At 42.5% G+C, this 23,604-nt stretch overlaps 1 protein-coding gene across 2 annotated transcripts in view; it reads right to left on the reverse strand.

The window, feature by feature from the left end:
• LOC110537244 (seizure protein 6 homolog) overlaps nt 1-23,604 on the reverse strand; it is a 236,034-nt gene that overhangs the window by 32,045 nt on the left and 180,385 nt on the right. For both annotated transcript variants that reach the window (XM_021623135.3, XM_090192059.1), the window contains exons 5-9: nt 8,381-8,566; nt 4,871-5,039; nt 1,820-1,986; nt 1,422-1,616; nt 337-475 (exon numbers count right to left, since the gene is read on the reverse strand). In XM_021623135.3, the coding sequence (XP_021478810.3) occupies nt 337-475; nt 1,422-1,616; nt 1,820-1,986; nt 4,871-5,039; nt 8,381-8,566 (856 nt within the window). The remainder of the gene's footprint in view (nt 1-336; nt 476-1,421; nt 1,617-1,819; nt 1,987-4,870; nt 5,040-8,380; nt 8,567-23,604) is intronic.

The following is a 23,604-nucleotide window of genomic DNA, read 5'->3' on the forward strand; positions in this document are numbered from 1 at the left end:
GAATATTCAATGGACTGGATGAAAACATAGATTTAATTTCTGACTACAACATCAGTAGCAATGCTTTCCCTTTAGGATAGTTCCACATTCAGAGATTTTGCCTCTTGAACTTGCAGTATTATTTTGCCTATGTTTGAGAGTGTGTATGTGCAAGGGTATGTGAGTGTTTGTGTATGTAGTGAAAATGTCTCTTACCCTATGCAGCATAACTTGAAATAGATCTATCTACTCTTTAAAATGTTAATGAAGAATAAGGCTGTGACCTTAAATGATATGAGATTGATTTGAACTTCAGTGTGACCTCTGCTGCCATTAAAGCGGAGAGCTGGCACTTACACTTGGATGTCTAGCATGATCCTCTTGTCTTCTTCCACGTGGATGCCCCAGATGCAGTCCTGGCCCTTGTCGTAGGCCTCAGGCCAGTTTGGAGAAAGAACCACACCGGCTGAATCTGTGATCTCACCACTACACACAGCTGGGCCACACACATAAGCACAGTCAAGTCCAAACACTGAGAAACACATTAATACATGGCCAACACTCCCAAAAAGTAAAAAAGAAAAACACCTACATACAAACGGACACAGTGTACGCCCAGTACTCACAGTATAGCCATCTTCAAATAGGAAAAACAAGTGATCAGTGATTGAAAATCTTAACTGTCAGTGCCAGCTGAGCTGATGATATTTTAATAATATCTTGTTTTGATGTTGGTCTGTTGACTGTGGAACATCTTTTAAAGGCCATGTGAATTCACAGGGGTAAAGAAAAGACTGTCATGAAAGAGTATCACTGCTGAACAGAATACCATTCATAATGACTTTCCATGCTCCTTGAGGGAGCCTAAGAGTGTTGGTCTAGAACTGTTACAAACTGCTAACGCTGAAAAATATAGTTCTCTGGCCCTGAACAGCAGAAATGAAATCCTTTCATTTCTACCTTTGCCGAAGAGCTGTAAAATCATGGGTAGTGTGGTGTGGGACAGCGCGGGGGAAAAGTGGATAAAACAAGGGTTAGAGGTCAGTGTGCGTGTCTGTGGGGGAGAGAGAGGTATCCCTAGGTCTTTATTGTGGCTGGGGTTCCTAGATCGTACTCCAGTTGCTGAGAGAGAGAGAGAGAGAGAGAGAGAGAGAGAGAGAGAGAGAGAGAGTGAGAGAGAGAGAGAGAGAGAGAGAGAGAGAGAGAGAGAGAGAGAGAGGGGGATGGTGAAAGAGAGAGATAAGCAGGGAGAGAATGAATAAAACTGGGCTTTGGCTTCTAAAGCTGTGCACTGGCTCCTAACTCAGGTCTTGGGAGACTGGGGTAGCTGGCTTTATTGTGGCTGGGGTTCCTAGATTGTCCTCAATATGCTGATAGAGAATTAGCCAAACTTGAGCTGATGAAATCCTGTGGACTGGGTTTTTAATGGAATGAGGACTCACCCCTGCAGGCTGGCTCTGTCTCATTCCACTGGGGGTTTTCTGCATCCACACACTCGATGATGACTGAGCCCTGCTCCAGAGTGTAGCCCGGGTCACAGGCAAACTCCACCACCGCACCCACACCGCAAGCTGTGTTACTGCTAGTGAAGTTGCCATATTTCACAAAGGGCCCATAGCATGTGCCCTTCGCAAAAGCTGTGGGATACAAATCCGTGGATTCTATGGTGGATTCTATGTTATATTAAGTCAACATCAATCCTCAATTTGACCTTCTTTAGGAAAAGGTAAAGACATATCAGTGTTGATTCTTTGAAGCATGTTTTCTAGTATAATTCTATCAAGTTAATGTAGTCAACACACACACATACGAGACACACTCACACACATTGCATCAGTACCTTCATATCTGATGGCTGCTCCTGTGGAAGTGACAGTCCCGTCTGTGGTGAACTCTACAAAGAGGTGACGTCCTGTGCTCACCACGCCCTCATTGGGCAGGTACTCCACCTCATAGGAGTCATACACCAGAGGCGAGTCAATGTTGTTCCCATTCTTTATTAGGAGTCTAAAAAACAGTCAAAAACTTTGCATAATAAAAAGGGTGAAGGGAAAATGGGACACTTTGATTTGTCATTGAGGACTAAGAGAAACATCAAAAGGGAGTGGTGAGTGGTTCTGAAGTGGCGCTCAGTGTTTCATCATTGGCTGTAATAAACCTGTGATAACATTCTCATCAACTCAGCAGCCAGCGACTTCATTAAATGTCCATTTGTTACATAGCCCTGAGACAGTAGTTATGGTACAAAAATGTAATTAAATCTTGGCTCCCCGCGTCTGACTGGCCTGTGTATTCCCTCAATTAATTTGCATGAGGGAATACAGTTAATGATTTTAAATGGCATAAAGCCGTATCAATTCCATCCAAGTCACTCCCATATGGGATTTAGTCGCCTAACCTAAGCAAACATGTCCTTGCAATATATGGAGTAAAGTTGGCCGTTGTTATCCAGTGTTGTATCGCGTTCTGACAACCGGATGTAAACCCGCGTTTTTCCTATTTTGTTGCATTACAACCTGCAATTTAAATGGAATTTTATTTGGATTTCATGTAATGGACATACACCAAATAGTCCAAATTGCTGAAGTGAAACGGAAAAAAATAACTGTTCAAATTTGTCATTTTTTTTTTATACAGAAAAGTGATGCGTTGTTATGTATTCACCCACTTTGCTATGAAGCCCCTAAATAAGATCTGGTGCAACCAATTAACATCAGAAGTCACATAATTAATTAAGTAAAGTCCAACTGTGTGCAATCTAAGTGTCACATGATCTGTCACATGATCTCAGTATATATACACCTGCTCTGAAAGGCCCCAGAGTCTGCAACACCACTAAGCAAGGGGCACCATCAAGCAGGCGGCACCATGAAGACCAAGGAGCTCTCCAAACAGGTCAGGGACTAAGTTGTGGAGAAGTACAGATCAGGGTTGGGTTATAAAAAATATCAGAAACTTTGAACATCCCATTGACCACCATTAAATCCATTATTAAAAAATGAAAGAATATGGCACCAAAACAAACCTGCCAAGGGAGGGCCGCCCACCAAAACTCACGGACTAGGCAAGGAGGGCATTAATCAGAAAGGCAACAATGAGACCAAAGATAACCCTGAATGAGCTGCAAAGCTCCACAGCGGAGATTGGAGTAGCTGTCCATAGGATCACTTTAAGCTGTACACTCCACAGAGCTGGGCTTTACAGAAGGGTGGCCAAAAAGCCATTGCTTAAAGAAAAAATAAGCAAGCATGTTTGGTGTTCGCCAAAAGGCATGTGGGAGAAAATCACAATGTCTAGCACAAACCCAACACCCCGAGAACACCATCCCCACAGTGAAGAATGGTGGTGGCAGCATCATGCTGTGGGGATGTTTTTCCATCGGTAGGGACTGGGAAACTGGTCAGAATTGAAGGAATAATGAATGGCGCTAAATACAGGGAAATTCTTAAGGGAAACCTGTTTCAGTCTCCCAGAGATTTGAGACTGGGACGGAGCTTCATCTTCCAGCAGGACAATGACCCTAAGCATACTGCTATAGCAACACACAAGTGGTTTAAGGTTAAACATTTAAATGTCTTGGAATAGCCTAGTCAAAGCCCAGACCTCAATCCAATTGAGAATCTGTGTTATAACTTAAAGATTGCTGTACACCAGTGGAACCCATCCAACTTGAAGGAGCTGGAGCAGTTTTGCTTTGAAGAATGGGCAAAAATCCCAGTGGCTAGATGTGCCAAGCTTATAGAGACATACCCCAAGAGACTTGCAGCTGTAATTCCTGCAAAAGGTGGCTCTACACACACACACACTTTTCCCCGATGCCTTGAGATGGATGAAATCATACCTTGAAGGCAGTTCCCAGCATGTCAGAGTGAGCAATGAGCTGCCACCCATTCTCAGCTATGATGTGGGAATGCCCCAAGGGTCAATACTGGGGCCCCTCCTGTTCAGCCTGTACATTCATGATCTGCCTTCATTCGTACTGGGTCTGAAGTTCAAATGTATGCAGATGATATAGTGATATATGTGAATGCAAAGAGCAAACAACAAGCTGCACAGGAACTCACTACTTTAATGGTCCAGGTTACAAAGTGGCTCAGTGACTCGAGTTTGCATCTCAATGTGAAAAAAAAACATCTGCATGTTCTTCACAAAGAGGTCAACTGATGCTACTGAGCCAGATGTCTATGTGTCAGGGGAGAAGATCCAGGTGGTATCCGATTTTAAGTACCTTGGCATCATATTTGATTCCAACCTCTCTTTCAAAAGCAGGTGAAAAAGGTAACTAAAATAACCAAATTCAACCTAGCTAATTTCCAATTCATACACAATTGTTTGACTACAGAGGTAGTAAAACTGTACTTCAAATCTATGATACTCCCCCACTTAACATACTGCCTAACTCATGAGAGGTAACTATATAGTTCCCTTAAGAAAAAGCACCTTTAGTCAATCTGCTTTCTCTGTGAGAGCTTCCCATGTCTCGAACACACAGCCATCAGACACACATAACTGCACCACCTATCACACCTTCACAAAAAACATGAAGACATGGCTAAAGGCCAATCAGACTTGTGAACATAATCCCTAGCTGTGTATTGCAGCTCTCCATGTTGTCTGTTGTCTGAAGCTTGTGAAGTGTGGAAACACCAGTTGCTTTTATGTATTTTGTTTTGTTGCTCTGTCTGTATGCTACATGTTGCTTGTGCTATGTTGTTCTGCATGTACTCACCGCTCATTGTTTTCCTGTATTGTTATTGTAATTGTTTTTAATAACCTGTCCAGGAACTGCAGTTGAAAATTTGCCGACTGGCTAAACTGGCACTTTTACTGAAACGTTGATTAATGTGCACTGTCCCTGTAAAAATTCTCTCTCTCTCTCTCTGTACTCTACCTGTCATCATCCTCAGCCAAAGCCACTTTCTCAAAGTGAACATGAAGCCGGTGGCCTTCAGGAGCCTCCAGGACCCAATGGCAAGTCAAGTTGTTGCTGTAGTTGCCAGGGAAACCAGGAGAGACAATACGGCCCAACGTGGCATTTTTGATCATCCCACCACAGGAAGCTGCATTGAAAATGGATTGGATAAGAGCGAGAATGAGATCGACAGAGAGGGAGGGAAGGGTAAAACTCAGAGAGAAAAAGAAAGACACAAAACCGCTTTAATGTCCCTTAATTTCAAAAACAATATTTGTTTTCTGCTCTCTCTCTTTGCTGAGTAATACCACAGTACATGGGGATTGGAGGAAGAACATTTCCATCCCTGTGCTGACCATAGAGATAGCTAAAGGACCAACATTGTATCTGTCACATTATGGCGTCTGTGAGAGCATGGGCAATGCAACTGAGGCCATCTACATTCTGAAGTTGTCAATTTTCTTCTTCTACTATTTTGGTGCATACTGCCACCTGGAGTGTGTTGTTTGAACAGATATAAAGCCAAAGTTGTCGATCTACTGCCACCTGCAGGTATGGAATGTTTGCTCATGAATATAATTAATTGGCTGAGCCCTCCTGATGACCTGGATGGAATTATGTGATCCTTCCTTTACCCATAGGAATTCCCACCCAGTTGACTACTTCAAAAGCGTGAAAGTCCTCAATGGTGCTGCCCATGCTAAAATGGTCTCTTGGCCACTGGAGCTCTCTATCTATCTCTATGGGACTGGCTGACTGACTGACTGTATCTGTGTGTGATCAACTAGTGAGGAGAGCAGAGCAGCAGAACAGTATCAGTGCAGAACAGCTGTAGGGAGTGAGAGTGAGGCTGGCAGAAAATACAATGCTAATTGAGAGCAGGTGAAGGATAGTCATGCAGCCCACTACTAATTAGTGTAGTGTAGCCAGGTCCAAATGGGCTGGTTTAGCCCGGTCTTGTCTCCATAGCACTGCTCCCTCTCCCCATACTGGTAATCAGACACTAACAGACCAGGCCTCTCAGCACAACCAATCAACTTTGGGCCTAAATGAGGATGCTAGACTGACATGTTGTAAAAGCTCACCTTAGGCCTAACCCACTGGGCAAAAACTGTTTGAATCAATGTCAGTTCAACAAATAAAAATATATGTGATGACGCTGAATCAGAGTGGAAAACTGATTGCGAAAAGTAATCAACGTAAAAGATTTTAATCATTTTTCACCCAACTTTTAACCTAAATCCAATGACATGGTGAATTTTGGGGGGATTTCATGTTGAATTCATATTAGTTGACAACTCAAATGTAAATCAAATCTAGATGTTCAACTGACGTCTGTGCCCAGTGGGAAGTAGCTTGTATCATTACTATACAGGGAGGCATGGGCGTTACATGTTGTGAGGTAGGCCGCCGTGCTGAGTGCTATTATTTGCAAAGTGGATATAAATAGTTGCCTTAAATTAGGCCCACTTACAAGATTTACACATTATAAACAGGACGAAGAGCAACATAAGTCAGAACACTAACAACATAAACTATATCATAATTCCTGACAGCAATTTGACCATACAGCAGGAGGTATAGCCACACCCTTCCATGTCTGGCTACAACAGGACATTTTTGTTTTAGGTGGGATCCTTGGAATGTCCCGATTTTGCTCATGCGCCTGATATTGTCCAATCGCAATTCAGCATTTGTCTCAGGGTTGGTTTAAACCAGAGCCATGTATTGAAAGAGTTGGGCCATTGAGGTTTCTGCATTATGATGCATTTACATGACCCTACACAAAGTGGTATTCAAAGTCAGGGTCACAGTGGGGTTGGCATATAAACCAAAACACAAAAACAAAATAATAATATACGGGACAACACACAAAACGCTTTTGAGAAAGACATTTGAAAAGTACAATTTTATTGAGTAAATGTATTGAATTGAAGGTTATTTGTTAATGTGATTATTAAGAAAATGGGGTCCCTGCTTTTTGAATATCACTGCCCTACAACATTCTATGGCAATCATATTAGTGTAATACACGAATGACTAGAATGGGCATTATCATGCATTTACATGACACCTCAAAATTCTATAGAAGCCATGCTAGTATAACAGATGTCATGCTTCTTTTAGCAAGTACCACTTCCTCCTGATTCAGCTCACACCGAAGCTCACACCTAGGACTTCTGCTTTCATAGCACACGTGACCGCCCTCCAAAAGCGCTTTATCAGTTGGCGCCACCGAAAAGTTAGCAATTAGGTGGTGCACGTTTCACACATCCCCATGTGCTACATTCACCCATAACATTTATTCCACAACGACCATAGTGTTGAGCTGAGCACAACTGTAGATCCGGGTCACGGCACCAGTGAAACCGTGACTGTGCCGCTAACAGTATATTGTCACAGTCTCTGTCCCCATCCCGGACTGGAACTACTGATCCTCTGCTTGCAGACACACGTGACCACCATCCTTGATAATGTACCAACCATATGAGCTATCCAAAAATATCAACGTTTAAACCTAGCTGTGGAGAGAGCTTACATTCTTAACTTCTTTATGTTAGCACCCCATTAATAGTACATGGGGAATGTTTAAATAATGCTATGTAACTGTATGTCTAGAATTAGACAAATACAAAATATATGGCTCTGGTTTAAATATTGAACTTTCGAACACACCTGTTTCACACACCTTGCGCCCCCCGGAAAAAAATACCCCCTTGATAGTATGCAAGGGAAACAAGGTAAGCGTTTACTTTGATTTTAGCTTAATCATATCGATTTAATTGCTTACCATGATAAATTTTTGTAGTAACATTTAATGAACAAATCCATGAATGGAACAGAGTAATATGTAGTGTGGAGGGAATGAATCGGTGTGCGAGTGCGACCAAAACATTTTATTTTCTTATGACATGACTTATGACAAATGTGTACCACAGGGCACAGGCCTGCTATTCATATATGAACGTGTACTATTTCCCCATACTATGCAACTATTGTGGGAAACACTCTTTGTGAAGAAGAGTAGGCTAGACATGTTTGTCGCTGAAGTAACAAGGGCATGTTTGTTTACAACTGCACTATTGCCCCTAACCCTGGATTTATATTAAACAGCTTGAATAGCAGGGGATACGGGTTACAGAGAGAGAATTAAAGTCGCACAGCAGTAAGCCAGACACCTGATAGGCCTACCAAATAGAGCACACAATAAACCCCAATTAACCTCTGGGCAGTTGGTGCCAAATAACACCCAGTCCATTTAAACTGAGTTTAATTACTTTAATCATTCAGCTGAAATGTTATTTTCCTCAGTTGTCAGTCTCTGTGGTGTTCTCTGAGGGGTTACTATAATTTCCCATTGGTTCTCAGTAAGCAGATGAATGGATCCTGGAAGTTGATGAGCTGAAGTCGGTGAGTGTGTCTGTGCATATGTGTCTATGTGTATGTGTGTGTGTTTGGCAGGAAGGAAGCAGTGTTGTTGTCTCTTACCCAGGCATTTTGGCTCCTTGCCACTCCAGTAAGGTGTAGTGGCGTTGCGACAGGCGAGCATGGTGGGGCCTTGCAGCTGGTAGCCGGTCAGACACTGAAAGTAGGCCTCTCCCCCAGCATGGAGGTGAGTCACAGATACCTCCCCGTTGGCTGGCTCCCTAGGGAAGGCACAACTCAGCACGAAGGCTAGAGGGAGGGAGGGAGGGAGGGGATTTAATCAGTGATGACCGGTTTGATATTATTTCTCTTTGTGATTTTTTTCACCATGGTTGTTCGAAGTGGAATTAGTTGTTCTCAGTGCTACCATTTCACTTTTATTATACATACAGTAAACCAACGGAGTGTAGACACACACACACACACACACACACACACACACACACACACACAGAGTACATGTTGTGTATGAAGAATGTACTGTAATTGGGTCGAGCAGGGCTGTTTTCATCAGTTTTCTACTTGAGTTATAAATATTCCACTCCATCTGCTGCAATTAATTGCAGTTTAAAAGTACATCTGCAAATAGATTGTGACATGTCTGCAATCGCTAATGAGTTTGTGTGCTGCAAAGTCTACACACACACACACAGCTATGGCACGGAGATTTAGGTTTGGGGTACGGGGTAAAAGTAGAGTTGTAGATCAGTTCCATTTCAGAGCTGGTACTTTAATGTGATAGTGGGGAGAAGAATTGTCTCTGTACCAGTTGCCAAAGCGCTGTGAGTCCAGCGCACCAAGATGAATGGGCTTCAACTTCCTCTGCGTCCCTGTCCTTAAACGGATGGTCCTACATGGGATGTATGGTAGCAATCATTAGTTGGCGTGGATGATGGATTGAGCTAACCATGTCCTTAATGAGCGCTATATAACAGGCCTTTCTGTCTGTCGGAGCGCAGGCCCACAAATTATGTTCTTGAGGTCCAGTGCAGATAACACCAAAACCTTGCATTTTTTTGAAAATACACCATGGAAGCAAAAATATACTTTTAACACTGGACCTAAATTAAAATAATGGTGACAGACAGAGGTGGTGTAAAAGAAAGCATTCAAATACTTCACCCAAATCCAGACAGCTGATGTTCTGAAAGAGCTGCAAAATCTGGATCCCTACAAATCAGCTGGGCTAGACAATCTGGACCCTCTCTTCCTGAAATTATCCGTCAGTACTGTTGCAAACCCTATTACTAGTCTGTTCAACCACTCTTTCATATCGTCCGAGTTTAATAAAGATTGGAAAGCTGCCGCGGTCATCCTCCTCTTCAAAGGGGGAGACACTCCAGACCCAAACTGTTACAGACCTACAGTATATCCATCTGTCCATGTGGACAACTCTAAATGCCTAGGTGTCTGGCTAGACTGCAAACTCTCCTTCCAGACTCACATTAAGCATCTCCAATCCAAAGGTAAATCTAGAATCGGGCTTCCTATTTTGCAACAAAGCATCCTTCACTTATGCTGCCAAACATACCCTCGTAAAACTGACTATCCTACAGATCCTTGACTTCGGCGATGTCATTTACAAAATTGCTTCCAACACTGTACTCAGCAATTTGGATGCAGTCTATCACAGTGCCATCCGTTTTGTCATCAAAGCCCAATATACTATCCACCACTGCGACCTGTATGCTCTCGTTGGCTGGTTCTCGCTACATATTCAGCGCCAAACCCACTGACTCCATGTCATCTAAGTCTATGCTAGGTAAAGTCCTGCCTTATATCAGCTCACTTGTCACCATAGCAACACCCACCCGTAGCACGCTCACCAGCAGGTATATTTCACTGGTCATCCCCAAAGCCAACACCTTCTTTGGCCGCCTTTCCTTCCAGTTCTCTGCTGCCAATGACTGGAACGAATTGCAAAAATCACTGAAGTTGTGGACATATCTCCCTCACTAACCTTAAGCGTCAGCTGTCAGAGCAGCTTACCGATCGCAACAGCTGTAGACAGCCCATCTGTAAATAGCCCATCCAACCAACTACCTACCTCATCCCCATATTTGTTCTTGTTTTCCTGGTCTTTTGCACACCAGTATTTTTTCTTGCACGTCCTCGTCTGCACATACAGTATATCACAAAAGTGAGTACACCCCTCACATTTTTGTAAATATTTGAGTATATCTTTTCATGTGACAACACTGAAGAAAGGACACTTTGCTACAATGAGTGTACAGCTTGTATAACAGTGTATATTTGCTGTCCCCTCAAAATAACTCAACACACAGCCATTAATGTCTAAACCGCTAACAACAAAAGTGAGTACACCCCTAAGTGAAAATGTCCAAATTGGGCCCAAAGTGTCAATATTTTGTGTGGCCACCATCATTATCCAGCACTGCCTTAACCCTCTTTATTTATTTCACGTTTATTTAACCAGGTAGGCTAGTTGAGAACAAATACTAATTTGCAACTGCGACCTGGCCAAGATAAAGCATAGCAGTGTGAACAGACAACACAGAGTTACACATGGAGTAAACAATTAACAAGTCAATAACACAGTAGAAAAAAGAGAGTCTATATACATTGTGTGCAAAAGGCATGAGGTAGGCGAATAATTACAATTTTGCAGATTAACACTGGAGTGACAGATGGTCATGTACAGGTAGAGATATTGGTGTGCAAAAGAGCAGAAAAGTAAATAAATAAAAACAGTATGGGGATGAGGTAGGTAAAATTGGGTGGGCTATTTACAGATAGACTATGTACAGCTGCAGCGATCGGTTAGCTGCTCAGATAGCAGATGTTTGAAGTTGGTGAGGGAGATAAAAGTCTCCAACTTCAGCGATTTTTGCAATTCGTTCCAGTCATGGAACATGGAGTTTACCAGAGCTTCACAGGTTGCCACTGGAGTCCTCTTCCACTCCTCCATGACGACATCACGGACCTGGTGAATGTTAGAGACCTTTCACTCCTCCACCTTCCGTTTGAGGATGCCCCACAAATGCTCAATAGGATTTAGGTCTGGAGACATGCTTGGCCAGTCAATCACCTTTACCCTCAGCTTATTTAGCAAGGCAGTGGTCGTCTTGGAGGTGTGTTTGGGGTCGTTATCATGTTGGAATACTGCCCTGCGGCCCAATCTCCAAAGGGAGGGGATCATGCTCTGCTTCAGTATGTCACAGTACATGTTGGCATTCATGGTTCCCTCAATGAACTGTAGCTCCCCAGTGCTGGCAGCACTCATGCAGCCCCAGACCATGACACTCCCACCACCACGCTTGACTGTAGGCAAGACACACTTGTCTTTGTACTCCTCACCTGGTCGCCGCCACACACGCTTGACACCATCTGAACCAAATAAGTTTCTTGGTCTCATCAGACCACAGGACATGGTTCCAGTAATCCATGTCCTTAGTCTGCTTGTCTTCAGCAAACTGTTTGCCGCTGAGCACGTGCACTCAACTTCTTTGGTCGACCATGGCGAGGCCTGTTCTGAGTGGAACCTGTCCAGTTAAACCGCTGTATGGTCTTGGCCACCGTGCTGCAGCTCAGTTTCAGGGTCTTGGCAATCTTCTTATAGCCCAGGCCATCTTTATGTAGAACAACAATAATTTTTTTCAGATCCTCAGAGAGTTATTTGCCATGAGGTGCCATGTTGAACTTCCAGTGACCAGTCAGTATGAGGGAGTGTGAGAGCGATGATACCAAATTTAACACACCTGCTCCACATTCACACCTGAGACCTTGTAACACTAACGAGTCACATGACACCGGCTAATTGGGCCCAATTTGGACATTTTCACTTAGGGGTGTACTCACTTTTGTTGCCAGCGGTTTAGACATTAATGGCTGTGTGTTGAGTTATTTTGAGGGGACAGCAAATTTACACTGTTATACAAGCTGTACACTCACTACTTTACATTGTAGCAAAGTGTCATTTATTCAGTGTTGTCACATGAAAATATACACTCAAATATTTACAAAAATGTGAGGGGTGTACTCACTTTTGTGATATACTGTATATCACTCCAGTGTAAATTGCTAAATTGTAATTACTTCGTCACTATTGGCCTATTTATTGCCTTAACTCCTCACTTCATTTGCTCACTCTGTACATAGATTTTTATATTGTGTTATTGACTGTTTGTTTATCCCATGTGTAACTATGATTTATCCCAGGATGTCCTCATAAATCTGTATCTTGGCCAGGTTGCAGTTGTAAATTAGAACTTGTTCTCAACTGGCCTATCTGGTTAAATAAAGGTGAAATAAAAAAAAATTAAAAATAACTCAGAGATCTACTGTACAGATGTAGGATCTTAATTTGATCACCCTGTTGCAGGGGAACTTTACTGCAATGCATGTAAAACTTGTAATGTATTTGAGGTTTTAAAAGGCTTCTGAAGTTTTTCCATATGAAAAATGCATCACCCCCTACAAAAATGTACATGAATTATAATCCACATAATAATTCATATTTCCTGTTGCTGCATGATTATTTTCCTGCTGTAGCAACCTGTCTCAAATTAAGACCCTACATCTGTAGGTGTGATGATACCAAGAATGTGTTGCATCTGATTGCTGTTTCTAAATAACAACATTAGTGAATATTTTGAGGATAACAAAGCTGTTAAATTGCCTGTGTCTACAGAGACTTAAGCACTAGTAGGCTAAGTGTGACAGCCAGCTTCGAAAACAGAGAGCAAAGACAAGGACCCTGTGGAGGATCCCAACTGTTTAGTATGTCTGACTCAATCCTTTACTCATTAATATGATTTGGAGGAACAGTCGAAGTGGAAATGAGCTGTTAGGTTGTGTCAACACGCAGGTGGAAACATTTCAAACAAAGCTCTCAGCTCAGCTCACACTCCTGCTCTCCTGCAGTCGACCAGTCACTACCTCCTCCTCCTCCTGCTCCCCAAGACATGGGAATAAAAGGGACAGTGTAGAATGCTGAACCTGAGACAACCACTGTGGGGGTTGAGTGTGCAGAGACTGAGCACGGGAGCATTACGCTGTCACAACATAAAACGTTTAAGCATTCCAGAACCCATTCAAATGGTATAATCACTGCTCTTTATTTCCCTTTCTTCTCATGGCTGCATATGAAAATCGACATTAAAGCTAACAGTTTTACAGCCCTCTGCCGCCCGACACGAGGCATTAAGGAAAAGTACACTTTGGAAGGCAATTTAATTTCAACCCCTCTCCCTGCCTGCCAGAAGACATTTGGGTATTAGTGCTGAAAGTAGACGATGCTCTCCCCCAGCAATCAAACTCAATAAGACTGACAGCGGCAGGGGTTTTAGTGTCTGTCTATTTACTAAGGATTCACTTTAGCTCTCTTCATGTTGTGTACTATACATCATTGTACTTCCTGACACCATTGTGCAGTGTGGCATACTTTGCAGGAAGTCGTTTTGTGTATTTGATGTACCACATGTGGTTTAAGTCGGTGTTAAAGTGTGCAGCAACTATGATTTATCCCAGGATGTCCTCATAAACCTGTACACAACTCTGTATATAACTCTCCCGGCTGTAATACTGTGTTAAATCATTATCTTACCTGGCTGTCTCAGCACTTCAACAACTGCTCAAGGGGGCCAATAGTAAACAATACCATGTGTCACTTAAATACTATCATTTATTGTTTACATTAATGCTACAGGAACAGCACAGAACTGATAAAGAGAAAATGATTTGCTTGTGACACTGCATTCAAGAGCTTCTCCTCTAGATATCTCTCATAGCCTAACAAGACTCTCTGCAAGCGTAGAGAAACAATGGTTTTATAAAGGTTCGTCTCTTGGAATGTGGTTCAGACTTATTAACACCATATTGAAGGCCAAACAAACCAAGTTTTGTCCTCCGGCTGTTGAACCATTATTAATCAAATACCAATCAAATTTCAACACATACAACTTAAATTACAAACCACCTCCTTAAGAAATGCCTTAAGGTTCAGTGAGCAAGCATAGGTTATAATAAAAATAGCACACTGATTTCTCCCACACTAACATTTCCAATATGATGAAGCAGCCAGCCAGCCAGTCTTCTCTCTCTGGAGTAAAATCAATGAGATGCAGAGTGTGAGTCCAGCTGCCCTAGGTCATCCATTGAATTCTTACTTTATCACTGGCTCCACTGAGCCCAGTTATTGCCATTATCATACCACCATTTCATATTTGTTGAGCCTGTACAATGGGGATGCTGCAGGCAGAGACAATCCCCTAAGAATTAAATGACATGCAGCCTCCATTCCATTGTACTTCATCTTAGAGGGCCATAAAGCCTGATTGTTTTGCTATTACAAGTAATGGCACCACAGTAAACACAGAGGCAGATTAGCTGATGGTGGGGCCTCAGGCAACAGATGCTGAGGTAATGTCCTTGGTTATTCTGCCCCATAAGAGAAAGAAAATAGGGGGGAAAGAGGAGGGAAACAACTGGAAATGTGGTCCTGATCTCTGTCATCAGTGACAGCTGTAATGGGTTTGAATGACATCCTATCTCATCAATGACCATTGCCACTTTATCAGTCAAGGATCAATAGGTATTAACGCACAGAGCCAAAGTGGATAAAGGATTATCACTAGTGGCAGTGGTGGCTACACTAATCACATGCCTTTGGACTGACATGTCACTGAGTAAAATAAGGTATTGCTAATAAACTTAGTATTGACTTAACCTCTAACCTATTATGGTAGGCTCAATTTGCAATTTATCATGTATTAAGAATTGTATGAGAGTAAATCAATAATATTAATAATGAGGGTTACAACTCATAACTGATTCATGGCAACTAAATCAGCAGTAATGACAGGATGCAGGGAAGCAGGGAGCATGGCAGCCTATGGCATCAGTGGTAATGTAATGTGGTGCTCTGGAGAGACTCACTCTACTCATCAGTCTAGAGTAGACGAACCCTCATTGATGAGACCGTGCCGGCTGCAGTCTAAAGTTACTTCTCCTTAATAGCATTTATTGAGCAGTTGACCATTGGAATTAAATGTTTAACCCAACCACATAAATATCAATACATCACAGCAGGACTGTGGTGGGGCTCTCTCAGATTGAACCTCTCTTCCCAGGGACAAGACTATTGATCTTTGTTTAAGGGTAATGTTTCATCAGAGAACTCGTATAGAGCAAGACTCACATGTACTTAAAATCAGAGTAATTCACCAGACCTTTCGATTAGTCTTCAAGGGCTGTTTTCACTCTCTGATCACAGAGTGTTACCTATGAGACTGTGGTTTAACACACATCTGTAAAGTGTGTAGGCAGTATGTGTATATGTGTGGGCCTTAATGCTCTCAGTTGACATTTGAGTGGATGGCTTTTCTTTGCCATGTGAAATATTCCACGCATACTGACTTGGTGGAGGTGATAACTTGTTTTGGCTGGGGTATCCCTCTGCTCTGCAGCCCTCTCCAACCCTCTACTAACCAAGTCTAAGAAGTCTCCTCAATTTTACATGACCAGATGAAAAATGCATCTCTCCCCTTTGGCCTGAGTATCTGTTGTGAAATGCAGAGAGAATTTGTTTAGTGCTCTGCCCATCAGAACACATTGAGGATAATTACATACAGAGTATATTGGCAGGGTGGGAATATTAAGATTGGTAATAAAATTATACCTGCCCCCCTGTAGTTATGACCAACTGGGAGTCCTCCCTTCCCAGCTGCAGCCCCCAGGGAGCCGTGTAGTAGTGGGAAATCAAACGGCTGATTAAAGAGTTAGAGTAGGAAATGTTTCTGCCCTCCTCTCCCTCCCCTTTGGTGTCACACCAACAGATGTCTCCATTACAGCAGAGGAGACACACTGAGAGACACATGGCAGAAACCTCTATGAATAAGCTGCTGTCGTCCTCAGCAGAATCGACAGCCAACGATACAGTTCTCATCTCCCATGCTGAAAGGTGGTAGGACACAGTTGAGTGAATTTGTGTATATGATTACTGTACGCGAGAGTAGTTTCTACATGTGCCAAGATTAAATGTCTCTGTCCCTCTCTGCCCCCTCTCCATCTCTTTTGTAACAAGCAGACATGTTATTGTCATTCGGCTAGGGACCTGTTTTTAAAGTATTAGGTGAGTATGTTTATTCTGTGTTACCATTTAATTAGCTAGTAAATAAATTATTAAACCAATTGGTATTCTACTGAATCATAAGTAAGGCTCAGGTTTTTGCAGATGCAATGAGGTTATGACTGTTCAGAATGATGATATGATATGAGGTTATGATTAATAAATTAACTGTTTATAGATGTAATAGGTTAGAGTTTATTACAGTACTGAACACCTATGCAGATGCAGATGCAGTATGCAGATGTGTTCTAAGTCTATTTCAAAGATGTATAGACTTTTTCTCAATTCAATCCAAGAACCAAGTGTCTACCTGTCTAGACAGTCATTAAATGTCGACCTCAGTATGAGGGATCAGGGAAGTCATAAAGGAATTGCAAGAGGGCTTAGTTTAGGTTTGCTTTCACCAATATTTCAGCCTGAGGTCCACTCTTTCCTGTATGTATTGCACACACACACAACATTCTCAACCCTCAGGAGAGTTGAAGAAGACTAGATGCAGGCTGTGACACAGACACATCATCACTCCCCAGTGTTAACTGTGCTGCTACTATTACTACTGCAGCATTCATCAGTGTCATCTAAGCCACAGCCAGGGCCTTCTGCAGATATTAATTACCTAGAGCTGAGATCTCTCGCTACAGATCTGTCTCCTTCTCAACGCTTGTCCCATCACATTTTTAACACCCCATTACAATGGACAAGGTGATTGCGCACACCATGGAGATTAACACAAATCTAAATCCTGATAGCCTTTGAAATTTGCTGTCATGCTTGTGGAGTAACGGTTATAAATAGATTAAAGAGTAGCATTCTAATTGCTCCAAATGTCCTTCACGGACGGAATTTGTGGATGTGCATAAAATGAGACCATTAATATAAGGATGATGATATCAAGCGTGACAGAGAGAGAAGCTTTGCAGGTACATATTGGAATTTGTTTAATGTAGACAGCAAAATATTTTCTGAAAAGTACCTTTTTTCTTGAGACTGATGATTTCAAATAGAAATGTCAAATAGTGGGAAAAGCATTTATCATTCAAATTCAGAGCTGCTGTTCCACAACATTAGCTCTGTAGAACTAATGAAATCCCCTATGTTATGATGGCTCCCATTGTTGCTTTGCCAAGCATAAAAACTGACATGGGCGCAGTGTGAAAGTGTGTCATGCTGCCATAGTGTTTGATATCAATTAGAGAGAATTTAATACCCTGGCATAAAAATTTGACATAATACCTACATCACTGAATGACTTAAACATGTGGTTGCCTTCTGCACCCCCACAAATGCACCCCCACAGATGCACCCCCACTGATGCACCCCAATGCCTCGAGTCTGAAAAGCCCTGCTTTGAGAATTTAGTGAGCGAGTTCTTTACTCAGTGCGTGAGGATAAAGCCCAGATTGTTGGGCTCACAGTTGTCTGAGTATGAGGGGAAATGATGATGTGCTGCTGAAGCCAGAGAGAGCTGATCAACAGGATACCCTACATTGTCTGCCCTCATGCAGGGTGATTAACTAACGTTATGGGTGAGCGCAAAGTCATTCACTGAGCAAGGATTTTGTTTATTGTTGGGTGGAGCTTTACAAAATCAGTCTGTTTCACCCTCAGCAGGATAATAGGAAAGAAGATGACTTGTACTTAGAACAATGTTTATTATTCAAATGTGATGTACTGTTTACTATTCAGTGAGTAGGTGTTAATACAATGCTGTTGTTAGTACAGACCTGTGACATTTCTCTAATATCCAGTAGGTGATGTTTTTTTTTGTTACATGATGGATCGACACTCAGTAGCATGCATTGTACTCAGACTAATTGCTTATGAGGTGGTCTCACTCGTCTCTGACCCAAAGTAAATGTTCTGTTTCTCCAATCCTTTACTTTTGGATCCCCAGTCACCTCTCTCGTGGTCTGTTTGCCTCGAGTCTCCCGGCCACGGCTGCTATTCTCCTATTTCTTTGTGAATTATTGAGAGGCTTGAATCTTTAAAGTTTACCCTCTTCCTCAATAAGCAGCATTCTGTGCTGCCAGCCCACTGGAGATCACATAGTCTGTATAGGCACTAACAGTGAAGTCTGAATGTGTGTGGGAGAGTTGTAAAGAATAGAGTTCCACATCACCCACTGCTTGTTTAATGGTTACTATTCTAAAGAGGGCTTTCTTCACACAGGGTTCTTTATAATCAATGGTACAATTGGAATTCAGCGCATTAAAGGCTGTACTTTACAACCTATTTATATATCCAACAATATATTTCCACCCTACGGGGACGGGGGGTCAAATCACACATGGTAAGCAGCAACATTACGGCATTTCCCTTTCCACGGTTGTTTGGGATACACAAAGAGCATGGCTCATTGTGAGTGGTGATGCACGGGGCACATTTCACATGTGGGCTACAACTGATCCATTAGAGGCCTGGTAAAAGCTCTCATCACTCCTCTACTGTGGTCCCTGTCTAACCCCCTCTCCCTGCTCTAACACAGTGTAATGTGCCAGCCCTCGTAACGGCCAAACAAAGACACACAGAACAGCTTAGAAACACTGATGAACTATTTCCTAAATGGTAGTTCAGTGGTCACCAACCGGTCAATCGCGATGAACTGGTTGACCTCCAAGGCATTCGTAGTCGATCATCAAACATTTCTGTAAAAAACAACAGCAATAAAGCCTTTCTTCCCTGTTAGTGGTATGTGCACTTGATTCAGAAGCCCTAGCACCGGGAAGGCAAAGTGTTCCCATTTTCAACCATTTCAGAATGGTCATCGTGTCTGAACAATTTGCTCGAGCCATAGGTTTTAAAAAGAAGCCCTGAGAACACAGCAAAGTTGATACTGTGAGATTCAAAACTTTTAAAACCATGACTAGAGGGAGACTCAATGAATACAGCCAAGCTAATGTGTTAATGTGTTAAGTTGTTATTCAGCACTGTCAACACTTTGTTCCATATTTTATAAGTCATAAAATGCACATTATCCCTACATCCACTCACGCTACAACCAGCACTGCAGCAGCAATGAAAGAGTATAGCAAAGTGTTACGATAGGCTTACGCTGTTATTGTTAGCTGCTTGTCTTTTTTAATATTGAGGAATATTTCACTTTCTCTGGTCATAAGAGTAACACCATTAATTGGTGCATGAGACAGAAATAGTGCAGTGCGACGTGAGTTTTGTCATCAGCTGGAAGACTGTGTCCCCTTTTCTCGGCGGAGGGAAGGAGAGCGGGGGGACTGAGACGGGTGAGAGGCAGGGTTACTTCTGCTCCCTCCCCCGCAGACTGACCATCAGATGCAGGCCATCAGTCCAGTAACATTTAAAAAAACAAATTATTATGCTCACTCAGCTGTGCCTCACAAGTAATAAAACAAATTATATATAACCAGTGTGATCATATACCTACGATTATTAAAAAAAATACAGGATTGGGTAGGTTACTTTCTAAATGTAATCCATTACATTTAGAAAGTTATTAGTTGCCTGTCCAAAATTATAATCTGTAACATAAATGTTGTATTACCCAAACTCGTAATCTGATTACATTCAATTACTTTCCCCTTAAGAGGCATAAGAAGAATACAAACATGTATGTTTCCAATTGAACAACATCTATTGCAGGATAAATCAATGTTAAAGTTTACGTAGCTGGCCATATATGGATGTTAAATGTTACTTTATGGGTTGGTTATGTAGGCTTGTTCTAACCCATCGCTTTCTACTACATAATATGATTAAATTATATCCTTACATTAAAAACCAAAGTCTATCAGAATTCCAGTCATTCCAATAAATGTTATACCCCTTGATCTTCAAGAATAGGACTTTGAAATATGGAAATGTAGATTAGCCAAATTGTTTTGATGCAAGGACCGACTCATCCATAATATCCAAATTAATTGTTTTAACCATGTTATGAGGCTATACAGTGTTTGTTTACATTTACAATGGATACAAACATTGGAAAAAAACACGTTTATGTTTTGGGTTCATAAGTTATTTTCTTCAAGAATCAGTGGATATAAATATAATTTACAGTGCCTTGCGAAAGTATTCGGCCCCCTTGAACTTTGCGACCTTTTGCCACATTTCAGGCTTCAAACATAAAGATATAAAACTGTATTTTTTTGTGAAGAATCAACAACAAGTGGGACACAATCATGAAGTGCAACGACATTTATTGGATATTTCAAACTTTTTTAACAAATCAAAAACGGTAAAATTGAGCGTGCAAAATTATTCAGCCCCTTTACTTTCAGTGCAGCAAACTCTCTCCAGAAGTTCAGTGAGGATCTCTGAATGATCCAATGTTGACCTAAATGACTAATGAGGATAAATACAATCCACCTGTGTGTAATCAAGTCTCCGTATAAATGCACCTGCACTGTGATAGTCTCAGAGGTCTGTTAAAAGCGCAGAGAGCATCATGAAGAACAAGGAACACACCAGGCAGGTCCGAGATACTGTTGTGAAGAAGTTTAAAGCCGGATTTGGATACAAAAAGATTTCCCAAGCTTTAAACATCCCAAGGAGCACTGCGCAAGCGATAATATTGAAATGGAAGGAGTATCAGACCACTGCAAATCTACCAAGACCTGGCCGTCCCTCTAAACTTTCAGCTCATACAAGGAGAAGACTGATCAGAGATGCAGCCAAGAGGCCCATGATCACTCTGGATGAACTGCAGAGATCTACAGCTGAGGTGGGAGACTGTCCATAGGACAACAATCAGTCGTATATTGCACAAATCTGGCCTTTATGGAAGAGTGGCAAGAAGAAAGCCATTTCTTAAAGATATCCATAAAAAGTGTTGTTTAAAGTTTGCCACAAGCCACCTGGGAGACACACCAAACATGTGGAAGAAGGTGCTCTGATGAAACCAAAATTGAACTTTTTGGCAACAATGCAAAACGTTATGTTTGGCGTAAAAGCAACACAGCTCAGCACCTTGAACACACCATCCCCACTGTCAAACATGGTGGTGGCAGCATCATGGTTTGGGCCTGCTTTTCTTCAGCAGGGACAGGGAAGATGGTTAAAATTGATGGGAAGATGGATGGAGCCAAATACAGGACCATTCTGAAAGAAAACCTGATGGAGTCTGCAAAAGACCTGAGACTGGGACGGAGATTTGTCTTCCAACAAGACAATGATCCAAAACATAAAGCAAAATCTACAATGGAATGGTTCAAAAATAAACATATCCAGGTGTTAGAATGGCCAAGTCAAAGTCCAGACCTGAATCCAATCGAGAATCTGTGGAAAGAACTGAAAACTGCTGTTCACAAATGCTCTCCATCCAACCTCACTGAGCTCGAGCTGTTTTGCAAGGAGGAATGGGAAAAAATTTCAGTCTCTCGATGTGCAAAACTGATAGAGACATACCCCAAGCGACTAACAGCTGTAATCGCAGCAAAAGGTGGCGCTACAAAGTATTAACTTAAGGGGGCTGAATAATTTTGCACGCCCAATTTTTCCGTTTTTGATTTGTTAAAAAAGTTTGAAATATCCAATAAATGTCGATCCACTTCATGATTGTGTCCCACTTGTTGTTGATTCTTCACAAAAAAATTGTTTTATATCTCAGTTTTATATGCCATGGAGCTGGACCATACGCCGTGCTTGTACTGGACATCGGCACAGGGGAAAGCTCCGGCCATGGAGCTGGAGGTTCCGGACTGTTGACCGTCGCAGGAGGTTCCGGACCGTGGACCGTCTCAGGAGGTTCCGGACTGTGAAATGTCGCAGGAAGCTCTAAACTTCGCAGGAAGCTCTAGACGGAGGATCTTCGCAGGAAGCCTGGTGAGTGGGGCCGGCACTGGTGGTACTGGGCTGGTGACATGCTCTTCAGGGCGAGTGCGGGGAGCAGGCACAGGACGTACTGGACTGGGGAGGCGTCCTGGAGGCCTGATGCGTGGGGCCAGTACAGGTGGCACCGGACTAGTGACACGCACTTCAGGGCGAGTGCGGGGAGCAGGTGCAGGACGTACCTGACTGGGAAGACGTACTGGGGACCTGGTGCGTATAGCCGGCATCAATGGTACCGGTTCGATGACAAACCTCGCCCGGCAAGTGCGACGAGCTGGCACAGGACGTACTGGGCTGTGAAGGAGCACTGTAGACACGTTGCGTAGAGCCGGCATCAATTGTACCGGAACTTTAACACACTTCGCACGGCAAGTGTGAGGAGCTGGCACAGGACGTACTGGGCTGTGAAGGCGCACTGGAGACCTGGTGCGTATAGCCGGGATCCATTGTACCGGAACTTTAACACACTTCTCAGGATGAGTACGGGGAGTTAATACAGGACGTACTGGGCTGGGAAGGCGTACTGGAGACCTGGTGCGTATAGCCGGAATCACTTATAACAGAACTTTAACACACTTCTCAGGATGAGTACAGAGAGCTGACTCAGGTGGCTTTATATCGATAACACGCTCCTTATTGCAAATGTCGTGCATCAAGGGCGAGGGAACAGACTCCTAAGCCAAAAGGACACTGACATTGTGAGGACGACCAGAGAGTTGCCCCGAAGAAGTGCATCATTGAGCAGCCTGAACGGTCCACACGGAGAATCCACGGAGACCTTCCCCACGGAATTACATTATTATATTCTGACCCATAAGAGCGGCAGTTTGGGGCAAGTCTAGGGTTAGAATAAGCATAGCTGACAAATTCACCCAAATGTATATTTCTCTCGTGTACTTTCTTTTTTCTCTCTGTTTTAAATCACCATTTTGGGTGACACGCACCATAGCGTGTTGGCCCATTATACTAAGTTATAATAAATAGCCTAGACTGTGTGTTGTGTATGTGTATCTTTTATCATCATTTTAGCTTTCTAGTAAATAAATACTCAACTAAGATTGGTGTGGTACGAACTCATTGGTGAGACCCGGGTCCGTGCAGATTCCCGGATTATGCGACGTTCAGAACAAGATTGTAGAGGTAACTGATTAATTAAAGGCTGTTGTAAAAACGATATTCTGATATTCTTTGAGTTAATTTGGGAAATAAAAACTCAATAAAACTAATTTTCCCATGGCGCCCCAGGTTAATGAGTTAATAATTGCTTGATTCAGTTAATCACACAAGTACAAACCTTTAATCATTCGATGAGCAACAGTCATCACATTAACTAATACAACGTCACGACACCACTCTACGGAAAGGGAGGACTCTCACGGACACAATGTTCTCCGTT

Source organism: Oncorhynchus mykiss, chromosome 12 (genome assembly GCF_057628025.1).
Source record: "Oncorhynchus mykiss isolate SJ-2025 chromosome 12, ASM5762802v1, whole genome shotgun sequence".
NCBI classification, from domain to species: Eukaryota; Metazoa; Chordata; class Actinopteri; order Salmoniformes; family Salmonidae; genus Oncorhynchus; species Oncorhynchus mykiss.